General features: G+C 44.9%; 1 protein-coding gene across 1 annotated transcript in view; it reads right to left on the minus strand.

The window, feature by feature from the left end:
* Positions 1 to 12,454, minus strand: part of DNAJB11 (DnaJ heat shock protein family (Hsp40) member B11) — a 162,167-nt gene that overhangs the window by 71,987 nt on the left and 77,726 nt on the right. Inside the window, exon 3 of the mRNA XM_085648709.1 lies at positions 1,576 to 1,673. Coding sequence (XP_085504835.1) covers positions 1,576 to 1,673 — 98 coding nt within the window. The remainder of the gene's footprint in view (positions 1 to 1,575; positions 1,674 to 12,454) is intronic.

A 12,454-nucleotide genomic window follows, 5' to 3' on the forward strand; every position in this document is an offset into this window, starting at 1 on the left:
AGCAATTGTATACCCTACATCCCACACATTCAAAGACTGTGTATATGTTAGCGGGGGGGAAGCGAACGCACACGGGATAAAAGGTGAGGCGGATTGCCTGATTGTATGAAGCTAAAAAAATATATATATTTTTTTCCAATAAACAGATGTTTGACAAAAAAAGTTGCCTTATTCTCAAAAAATTGTAGTTTCATGCAAAGTTTGGGGTAATTCCATTCAGCAATATTTGCTCTAGTGGATGGCAAAAATCCCATGGGTGCTTCATCAAGAAAGAGGACTTTTTGACCACAATCCCCTTATCTCGATCCCCCAGTGGATATGCACAAGATGCGACACGTCAAAATGAAGCCACATGCGCTAATTGTTCTCCAAAATATATGAAGAATTTTCAAATGGTGCCAATGTTAGCAAAAAAAAAAACAAAGGTATTTTGGAAAGTAAGTCTTATCCACAATTACGGCTGGTTTGTGTATACAGATATATGCAGATGAACAGAGTGTAATATGCTATTTCATTGTGAAGTACGGGGGTGAGGAGGATGATTCACAAGAGGAGAAGCACTGGTTGGGTTATCATGATACCTTTCTGACACAATGAGCTAAGTACTAACGAAAATCACTCATCCTGGTCTGTGAAACCTCCCTACTGAACAGGTTAAATAATGACATAATCCATAATAACTGGTCACTATTCTTTCAACTATTGTGCCAACTGCAAAATGGAGAGTAGCATACCCCTATTTAGAACAATTGCTTTAACAGATGGGACTCCGAGGATACCGGGCAGTAGTGAAGAGGGATGAGAGGGTAGAGTAAATGTAAGGTTATAGATTTTTATGTTATGACCACTGATATTTATGCAATGAGCTGTTGAAATGTTACTGTAACAGGTTTAGTAACTTTCCTGTACTACTACAATGTTGTTTGGAAACATTGTAATACGCTGTCGACATGATGAACAACGTGGAGTAAACGCAGATTTCCTGTTCCAACGTATTGTACAGAAAGTATGAATGTTCAATTGACAAAAACTGAAAAATCATGAAAAATGTAGTAATTTTGCCTTTCTATTTGCTCACAATGGTAATAAAATGCACATTACACATCTCAGTATATGGAGTGTAGGTCATGAAATCTTGCTATACCTTGCCACTAGCAAAGTCTTTGACCTTTGCACTGTAGTAATAAATGTATGAATTTGAGTTTATTAGAATAGTTGGTCCAGGAAGCAGGCCCTGTGTGCGTCATTGCCCCCCCCACCCCCCCACCACACTCAACAATGCTAATAAATAGCATATTATTATCAGTGCATCTGCACTCACAAGTAATAATATACATTTACAATGGAAACCTTACTTATCAATTCTAGGTCACTGAAAATGATGGCAATATTAAAATAACGGATAGTGAAAACGTTCCAGAATATAGAATTCTTTATATGTGTATTAAACCTAATTTCAAACATATGATGAATGTTTGATCAAATAAAATATTTAACATTGGTGAGGAGTGGCTGAAGCTTACAAATTAACAGGTTGGTCACTCCCTTTCTGCAAGAATGTAAATAGCAACTTACTGTGAGAATATATCGCCGTGAGATCCTTGATTTCCTTCCTTCAAACCCTCTTCCCCATAAGCATCGTACTGCTTTCTCTTCTCCTCATCGGACAACACCTGCAAATGTATTACAAACAATGTCAACTTTCACCTATTAACATTAATAAGGCGAGCAGGTCCGTTACAAAGGCACTTGAGCAAGTTACTTGGAAGAATATTATTGCGCACATGATAAATGCGACTGGAGAACACTGCATAGACACAACACGAGCAGTGGCCAATACAATGGCTCTGGCGTTGGCTGCCTGCCTGTTGACTTTGTCAATGCTTGCTTTGTTTTGTCATGGTTTTACAAAAGCTATTTTTGAGGAGCTGCTGGGCCCTTGCCAATATAATAAAAATATAAATATCTAAAAGCAAAAATATTTTTGGGCCTTTTCCATATTATTCCCCAACACTAAGAGGAACTATTTTTGCGCAAATGCCCTTTGTGAAAGAGCAGAATGCCCTCACTTACAGTGCAGTTAGCCAGTGGTTGAAGTGGGATGCCCCACTGTCCCATGGTGTACGCTCTAATTGGCAAAAAAAAAGGGAGAATGACACAACAACCCAATGGATGAAAGTGCTGGGCATAAAAGCAAGTATATTATCTATATAGCTTAAGAAAATTAAAAGTTGCTGGCTAATGCCAGACCTAAAAATGGAAGGATAAAAACACATCACTTATGAATTGCTTTAATAATAGCTTCTCTCTTAACGATATACAGATTAACGGTAATCCTAAATAATAATTGTCATTTCTATTGCCATTTTGTTTCATGCATTTCGAGAATATGCTGCAAACTGATAAGAAGATCAGCGTTACAAGAGGGGGGTGAGAAGCAACTCGAGGCCTAATCAACGCTGCTGTACGCATTAACTACGATAGAAATGCCAACCACAAGTAGCAAGACAACTTTGAGGCTCTTTATATGTAATTACATCAGGAAGGATCTCAGTGCAAAACTCAGGGTCTTTCAGATTAAACACAAATACCTAAAGGGAGGCTCCGACATTTTTCAGGACTCCTGGTACCAGCAGTTCTGACACAAAGGTTTCAAGGAAAGTGCCCCTTTTTGTAATGGTCTCCCCCACTTTTTGCCATGGATACTGATGTTTTTTGACTGATGTGCACTGGGTCTCTGCTGACCAGACCCCAGTGCTCTTTCCCAAAAACAAGGTTAAATGGACTAATTGTAAAACAACTGGCACACACTTTAAGCACCCCTGCTAGTCCATAGTAAGTGGTACCCCTGGTGCCTAGGGCCTGGGTACTAAAGAGAGTCCCTCAGGGCCGCAGCATGTATTATGCCACCCTAAAGGGATCTCCCCCCCCCTACATATTGCATTCAGGCTGCCATTGCAGACTCCGTGTCATGGTGCAAACCATTATTTTTTTGTTTGAATCTGTTTATTGAGTAAAAAAAAAAATCCCTTTTCTTTTGTTTTTTTCTCCATACATTACAAACAGTTTTCAAATGTACAATACGAGTATGATCGTGTTGGACCATATAAAACATAGCACATTGGTTAAAGCATCTACACAGTAATGCACAATAATAATGATCAGTGCTCTACATGTTTCCAATATGTTCCAAATTAAGCAGAGATGAGTTAGAAATTAGAATGTTACACGGTGTGGAATTAAAACGTATATGCATTGGGCGCTTACATCTTTTACTATGAGTCCATCCACAGGGCAATTCCCAATATGAGTACGGTTTGTGCACGATCCAGAATTGCTTTGAACATATTGCTCATTTAAAACATTACACAGATTTTGGTTAAGTTACATCGCAAACATTATAGACCACGACGTCCAGTTACTCCAGTGTTGCCCCACACACTTTGTGATGGGCTGTGTACAGCGGTAGTATAACTAAAGTAAAGGAGGGGTCTGGCGGGGGTGAGCAGTAGGCCGGCGGGCAGCGAGCAACGAACAAAGGAGAGAAGACCCAGTCCCACTCGGAGGCGACTACACCCGGTCTGCGTTCAAGGTGTCCGCCGTCCCTGCTACTTCCTCCGTACAGGCATTATGTAAGGCAAGAAGAATAGTGTCCCAGTATGTGGCAATGGGATATTTCTGCAGACCAAGCGTGTCCTCCCTAGGCAATGCCACACTCTCAGCTTGAGCCAAGTTGTTCATCGAACGCTGCCAAGTCACAAATATTGGGTGTGGGGGGGATTTCCACCGTCTAGTTATAAGTCGTTTAGCAACAATGAACACCAAGTCCAGAAAACAGGAGGTCACCTGTCCTTTTTGTTCCTATGATAAATGCCAAGCAGACATGTTTCCCAGTGATGTAGGTCTAGGCGTTCACAACTATCAGATAAGGCCGCCGTGACAGCGCCCCAATATCTATGTAAAAATGGGCAAGCCATGGCATGTGTAATAAGTCTGCATCAGTACACAGGTATCGTGGGCATGCAGCATCCGTTCTATGATAGTAGCTAATATTATTATTAGGAGTAAGATATGCCTATGCATTATGAAGAAATATACAAGTTTGAAGTGAGCGCTGCGTGGGACATGTCGTGGGCCCTCTCCGTCAGTACAAGAGCAGGACAGATCTGCTTCCCAGTGCGGTCAGAGCCTCTGGAGATTAGGGGCAGTGTGTAAGCACAAAGATTCAGTAAGCAAGCGTGTGAGGTGTCTGCCACCACCCATTACCTGTAAATATTGCACTGTGAGGTGTGTTGGGTGTTCCAGGGTTGTATTTCCCCAATGATATCCCAGTGTGGTAATCAGTGACTGGTGGAGTAGAAAGTGACATGGGGGTAATCCATAGTCATTCATCAGTGTCTCATGAGTTGTCAATGTACTGTTCCTATATAGGTCGTCTAGGGTGTGTATGCCTGCAGCATGCCATAGTGCAAATTCAGTTGATGTAGTCAGGCCTGTAGTTCTAGGAGTGCCCAGTAGTGCCAGTCCTGGAGCATAAGAGGGTACATGTCTAGTGACACGCAAGCACCTACAGTAGCGTGGGTGTGCCACCTCTAATAATAGATCGTGTTTCGTGCAAGGGTGAAATAGGTGCGTTATATTGAACAAGGACATCCAGGTTTGGTCGTGGCTTAGTCGGATAAATAACGACCCATTAGCTTGTGCGCGATCCATCGCATTTGAGCAGCCAATTAATAGTTCTCGAATGATGGTGCCGTTGAGCCACCAATGCTACTGGGCAGGCATAGTTTCGCCAGGACGACTCTGTATCTGGCTTTGTTCCAAAAAAAAGCCTCTGAGTTGTTCAAATTTCCAAAAGAACGCAGCTGGAATGTATAGGGGAAGATTGGTGAAAAAGTAAAGGAGGCGAGGTAAATCCACCATTTTAAGAAAGACACCCTCCCATGACCGCTAATGGCAGCGTGCGCCAGAATGCCATCTGTGCATGCAGTGCCATCACTGCTCTGGCAATGTTCCCGTCCAATAGAGACGTGATGTTATAGACCTGTACTCCCAGAAACTTAAAAGTATGTAGCTGCCAATCCAGTTCTGTCCATCCAATCCTCAGGTCAGGGTTAGCTATGGTGGAGAGAAAGGGAAAGACACAAGACTTCGCCCAGTTGACCTACAGGCCTGAAATGTCTGCGAATTGTGTCAGAGTAGAGTCAATTGCAGTGGGAACATTGTGTATGTCCCATAGATATAGTAGCATGTCGTTGGCATATAGAGAGGTAACATGTAGTCCATTGCCTATTGTGATACCACAGGAAACTTCCCGGCGACGTAGTATTAACACAAGCGGTTCAAGAGCCAATGAAAACAACAACGGCGATATCGGGCATTCCTGTCGCGGCCCTCTGTTTACTAAGATATCAGTTGAAAGAAGGGGTCCTGTTTTGACTCCGATTAGCGGGTTAGTGTATAATAACCTTACCAGTCTATGGACTAGCGTGCTAAATCAATATTGGGTCAGTACGATGAATAAATAATCCCATTCTAGGGAGTCAAAAGCCTTCTTGAGGTTTAACACCAGGCAATCCTCTGGAAGCCAGTTAATGGGGACGTATTTCAGGGCTCTAAAAAAACTGTACGAATTCAAAGAAGTATTGAGTGTGGGTTCAAATATGTTCTGGTCGGGAGGTACCAGAGTCTGGACAGAGAGCGCCAAGCGATCGCCAAGAATTTTCGCTAATAGCTTATAGTCAGTATTAATAAGTAACGCTAGCGGTCAATATGAGCCAGCGAGGTCAGAGTTCTTACTGGATTTAGGTAAATACATTACAATTGACACTCTCTGGGAATCTGAGAGTGTGCACAAAAACGGGCTTCATCATAAATTTTTAGCAAGTGTGGGGCAAGTTGTGCCCTATATGCCTTATAAAATTCAGAAGGTAGTCCATCCGGTCCCGGAGTTTATCAAGGCACTAGCTAATGGTAAGAGTTATAGACTTCAGTCAAAGTTATAGGTTCGTCTAAGTCCAGTTTCAGGGATGTTGGGTATGGTATTTTTTTTATTTTTATGTTTTTATTGATTTGTACATGACAACAATACTTCCCCCAAATCAGACATTTTACAATTTGTTACAGTTTCTTGATTCAAACAATCTGGATACATGTTCTTGCAACATAGACTGTTGTCGTATTGCAACTTCAACTCGAGAAAAACCACCCAACTGCTGTGCTGATAGCACTTTTATCCCTTTAAATGGGAAGAGTAACTATAACTTACCCACCTCCCTATCACTCCCCCCCATCTTTGGTCATAGGTAGCAACCTTTATTTCGGGGTGCAGAGCCCATCTGAACAATCCAGTGCCTCAACAGTCTGTACCAACTCGTGGGGTCTCTCATAGGGGCAACGAGCCCATCTATTCCAGGGCGGGGTGTGGGGAAGGCTCTTCTCGCACGGAGGGATCTTTTTCATTAGTTAGGTCTGTGATCATTAGACACCAGGCACTTACGTCGTCCTTCAGTTTTTCATCCCTCCTAACCCTTTTTCACCCTTCCTGATTCTGCGGCGGCCCACTCCAACATATCCTTAATCCATTTCCCGTACTGGGGTGGATCTGGACTCAGCCAGTTGATTGCGATTTGCCTCTTTGCTAATACGAGCCCCAATTGTATGAACCTCCCAGTAAGTTCCTTAGCTTTTGGTGTGGGTGTGATAGTAGCTGGTATAACCCATTCTGTGACAGACTGTAAAGTATCAATGATGCTTCCCCAGTAAGGTGCCAACTCAGGGAAATCTCACAGCATATGAATAAAGTGTGCGTCCGAGCTCATGCATCTGGGACATGCATCCGCTCGTTCTGGGTATATTTTGTGCAGTATTCGGGGAGTGAGATATGTCTGGAGTACCACATTGTATTGGATTAATTTGAAACATGGATTGGAACCTATTCGTTGGACCTCTTCATGCACTTTCTGCCATTGCGTCCCTGTAAGGGGCTCACCCATTGCATCATCCTATTTCGCCTGTAGCGGAAGGGGAGCTGCCAAGACATCTCCGCGCAGTGCTCTGTATATATGTGCGAGATCAATTTTAGCCCTCCGCTAGGGTGAGTATCATTCCGAGTACTGATGTAACCCACAGTGGGGTTTTGGGAGCATATGGCGCTCTCCTGACTACTTTCTGAACCACCGTTTCCCATATCGAAGCAACATGACGAATGACGTACGGGAAAGATCCCGGCACCCTTGATCCCATCATAAACAGTTCTGGGAGGGATATATCACAATGCGTATCTGCCAATAATCGTTTCTCCCAGTTGTCATGCTCGTTGAACTAATGCACCTCATGCTGCAAGTGTGCAGCCATGTAATAAAAGTTTAAACGATGGACCTCCAAACCCCCCATCGTCTCTGCAGGGTGCTCAGTCTAATCCTCTTCCGTTTGGGTCCCAACAGTAACTCTATGATCAGGCTGTCGAGCTGTGGAAAATATTTCTGAGGGGCCATATATGGGTATGGTAAGTTCAGCAAAAAACGACCTATATTTATTGGGGTGCTGGTCAGTGATCGGCTGATAGACTTTAGTGTAATAGTGGGTCAATTCACAGTGTATGTCAGTTTGAGAATAAAGTAGGGAACCAATACTTGAGCGTAGTGCTGTAATGGGTCGATGCGGCTGGTCTTGACGGATAATCCATGCCAACAAATGACCCGCTTTATCCGCATTGGCATGCACACGCACTGAGTGTGCAGCATAGTTGAGACAGCGCAGGCGTTCTAATAACACAATGTGTTCACGTTTCAAGTCAGCAAGTTAAGTTGCTTTGTCCGGGCAATCCACAGCCCGAGTCTCCAATCTTAAGAGTTTGCATTCCATTTTAGTGATGTCATGAGAAAGTTTACGTCTCATATTGTTCTGTGTGCCCAAACAGTGCACCCTAAGCGTCACCTTGAAAGCATCTCATTCAATTAAACTGGTGGAAGCTGTCCTCGTGTTGCGTTGAAAATAGTCATCAATCATTGAACCCAGTGATTCTCAAAAAGAAAGGTCCTACAAGAGCGTTGGTTGAAACCTCCAAGTGGGAAAAGGGGGAAACGTGGTCTCCCATTGTATACATTAGTGCTGAAGGGTTATGTTCAGAGTGTGTACGTCGTAAATATTCTATTTCCATTATGGAAGGGAGTAGTGAGTTGGTGGCTACCAGTCTGTCGATGTGGACATGTAGTTTGTGAGGAGAAGAGTAAAAGAAGTAAACCTTCATCGCTGGATTGCGGTGTCACCATGCATCTACCAAGTGCCATTGCTGGAGCCATTCAGTCAGCATGAGGGCATTACAAGTGGCACGTGTGTGAGGCCGTGGAGGAAAGAAGCGGTCAAGTGTGGTGTCCAGTACACTGTTAAAGTCTCCCCCTTGTAACTACGGTATGCATTCCAGTGGGGGGAGGGGAAAAAAGGGAGTCGGGTCTGTGTTTGGTGCATAGATGGACCCCAGTAAAACAGATTGTTCATCCAGTCTTCCTCCTACCAACACATAACAGCCCTCGGAGTCTATGATCGAGCCCTCTGTTACAATTGGGGTGCCAGGTCTAACCCACAGTAGTTCTCCACAAGCATTACTGGAATGGGCAGTGACATGGATCTGACCCCTCCATCGTTGCTGCAGTCTACTGGCTTCTGTTTGTGTAAGGTGGCTCTCTTGCAACAGGGCCACATGTAGAGTTTTGTTTGAAAATGGAGTATACACAGTGCGTGCATACCCCGAAAATTCTCCGTACTTATGTTATAGTTTGCCATGGATAGTATGCTAAGATATCCATTCCCCATGGGGTCATTGTTTCGCCAACAAAGGCAAAGGTTTTCGGGCATGAAGTGGGTATTTTTTTGCAATAGAAGTGGTAGTGCCCGGAAAGGATGAGGGTCATAACAAACAATTAAACACATTTGAACAACAAGTGCAATTTTGCGATTTCCAAAAGAGCAAAAGCACAACTTATGTCCACCAAAACAAATAATAATTTTACTCAAGGAAAGTCAGTCAGGAAGATACCGAATGGGGGGGGAAGCATGGTGCCAACAGATGTTTATCCCTCTATGGTATTAAGAAGTTCTCAGGGACCCATATTGTATTTAGCTACAGAACATCTGACCCACACATCTAACTCGAGTCTAGTTGCTGGAGTTTACCAGGAGCCACCATCAAATTTAGCAGAGGTTCATATTACATACCTGTACGAGTTGGCATACCTGGTACAGTTCGGTAGGGGCAGTGGCTTTAGACACAGGAAGACGTAGCAAGTGAGCTGCAGAGCATGACAAGGATTCGTGGATGGCGTCAAACAATGCAATCGGATGTCTGTGAAGTTACATACAGAAGGGCAGTCAAGTCAGTTCTGGAAGGGACTGTAGTTGACGAGCCTTCATCGCTAAGAGATTGGACTGATTCCTCTTCTAGTCCTGAATGTCGATCTCCCAGCAACATTGCAGTCTGCAGTGCCTGTCTTCGTTTCTGAATCCTCCGTTTCAGATCAGGGACAGCCGTTAAGGAAGGTCGTCTTATCTTGGGCACTTGTACCGGCATATCCTCCCCATTTCGTCTGATTTGTAAAGTCTATGTGTGTTGTTCCGGCAATTGTCTAGTGTCCCATGGAGTCTATCCAGTCTCAGACCATCTCAGGTGAGACAAAGAAGTGGGGGTTTCCTTTCGTTGCAATGCGCAGGCGCACTGGAAATAGAAGAGTTGTGTGTCTCTATAATGTAGCACACAGAAAAGAATGGATCTGGGACTAGCCCCCATTTGGGTCGGTGGACAGGCACACGGTGTGAATGATCAACTGTGAAGTACTGTTAAAGCGTAACTTGAGGTAGCAACTGACACATTCATTGTCACACATACGCAACTGCATTAGATCCTTCTGTTCTTTCCGGAAAACTAACCACTTGGCCATTATTACAACGTGATCTACCTTCTGTATCTTCAACCTTATGTTCCAACAGGTCCACCCGGTTTGTCAGTAAGCATAGCGTGGCGTCCATATCACAGGTTTTTGGTTGCGTTATTGCAATACACTGCTCAGCATCATGGACTTTCTCAGTTTGTAGTGGTCAGCACGGAGTAATGTTAGGTCTGATGCAACTGCATCTACTTTGGTCTCGCGTTTGGCCCTCGTGGATTCCAGTGCTGTGCTAAGTTTTTCTACTCCCGCTAGTATCCAATCAAGTTTGTCCCCAAAGGAAGGTGGGGGTGCGGCAGCTCCGCTAGCATCTATGTCGCCATGTGGTCGCTCTTATCCAATTGGAGGTCGTACACTGGGCAGCTGCATGATGTCGCCCTATGCCAACATGTCTCGCTTTCATAGGATAGCTTAATCGCATTATGGAAGAGGCCCGCTTGCCAGCATTCAGTGTGGGGGAGTGTGGCAGCACGGGCAGTCCCTGGGGCTAGGGTCCATCCAGCGGGAGCACGGGGATGATGCCCGGCAGTCGATTGCAAAACACTCCTCGAACTCGGTCGCCCGTCACTCACCACCAATAGCGCTGTGTATCTTAATCACCGACATGTCATATTTCAACTGGATAGAAGGGCTGCAAAAGTTGAGCTTCCTTTGTTCATAAAGTGAGGAGTTACATAGGCAGTGCAGTGGCAACTTTACTGCTGTGATACGGAGGCATAGGCTTTTCGGGGGCAGCATCATTTGCCAGGAAGCTCGGGGCGCTCCGGAGGTCTCAATACGGGCATTGGCTGGCTAGTGCCCAGGGTGTCGGGCATCGACGGCCAAAATATTTTGTAAATCATACCTTGTTAGGACGGGACTATGGCAGCATGAGGGAGGGTCACAGCCAGAAATGAAGAGCAGTGGTGTGTGCCCAGGGTTCCGGCCCAGCGGCACTCTCCTGTAGCAGTAAGCGACTTAAGGGCAAGCGTGCCGTAGAGGCGGCAGTTTGAAATGTGAGCCAATCAGGAGCTTCACTACAACTAGCTGCCCTCGTGTCCTGCTGCTGGGCTCCTTAAAGAGCAGCTGTGCGCACATCTCTTCTGAGAGCGTTCCGCTCGGTCTGACTGCTAAGAGACCTGCGGCTGCGCGCTGTGTTTGTCGACGGTCTTCTCAATTCACCCCAGGTGGAAGGGCCCTTATTCTTGGTGATTTACACAGTTTAGATTATGGGTCCAGGCTGAGTTCAGTCATCACCGCAATACACCAGCTCATAAGATACATGCAAGTGTCTTTCAGTCGTTTGGGGCTACAATCGTAATGGCAGCTGCTCAGTAACTACGCCGCACCGATACCAGTTGTCGGGACCTGGTCAGTGCAGAGTATCCGGTCACTGGTCCCCTCGACCCTGTAGTACGCCATCCATATCAGGGCGCTGGTAGGATATTACCAGCAGCCTATGAAAGCGCTTTTACTTAACTTAACTGGCAGAGGGGGTATTCCTCTTATTTCCAATCACCAAAGATTAAAGGGACAGGCTACATGAGTCAGGAGTAGGGGTATTCTGTCACAGCTACCATTTGTAGCTGACAGAGCTCATACCGCAAACCTGTGTGGCCTCTCTCCGACTCCGTGGTTGGGTATCAGGCAAGTGACACTTCTCAGGCTCCCTCTGTGCGAGCCTTCAGGGAGAATCCCTCTTCATTACTACCTCCGCCTGACCCCGGACTCTGCAATGCACTCCCTTACAGGCTTGATTATCCACTACTCCTCTCCAGTGCACCTTATCTCACAGCTGACCTTGGGACCCAGCCCCATATCAGGCACCATAGGACTCCACTTTCATTTTTCCCGGTAAAAAACATTAGTAAAATCGCCTACAAACTTAAAACATTGAATATAGCAGTAAATATAATTAGCACGCACTTTAAAGTATGTTCCACAGTAGCCCTTATGACCCGACTGCTAATTAAATAAACAAAAAAAGAAAGGCCATGACAGGGCCGGCTTCAGCGTTGATACAAAAGTATTTTTTGGTGCCACACCAATAACCTCTTTCTCCGTACATACCTTTACTACCACCTTCCAACAGTGTCCCTCATCCCTCCATGGCCCCCTCTATTGACCTCCTCCTCGGATTCCCTCAATGCCACATGCCACAAGTGCCCCTCATCTCCCCATAGCCCCTCCCCCTTATGACCTCCTCCTCGGATTCCCTCACTGCCACCCTCCAACAGTGCCCCTCATCCTTACTTAGCCCCTCTCTCATATGCATTTCATTTGTTTTATAGCGCTACTCATATCAGTGTAGTGTGTGTCAGTACTTTACACCACTCACACATTATACAGAGACAATGAATCATACAAGTATTCCATGGGGGTCAGCTTTACTGATAAAAATGTATATCTGCCCGAACATACTCATTTTAGCAACATTAGAATAATGAAAGACAGCGAAAGCCAAGTTCTAACTATACCATTCAGGTTTGCATGCAGCTCTTTGGTGACAGTTCATTGGTCACTGTCCTATGTTA

The sequence above is a fragment of the Triturus cristatus genome, chromosome 3_2 (assembly GCF_964204655.1).
Source record: "Triturus cristatus chromosome 3_2, aTriCri1.1, whole genome shotgun sequence".
In the NCBI taxonomy this organism is placed as follows: domain Eukaryota; kingdom Metazoa; phylum Chordata; class Amphibia; order Caudata; family Salamandridae; genus Triturus; species Triturus cristatus.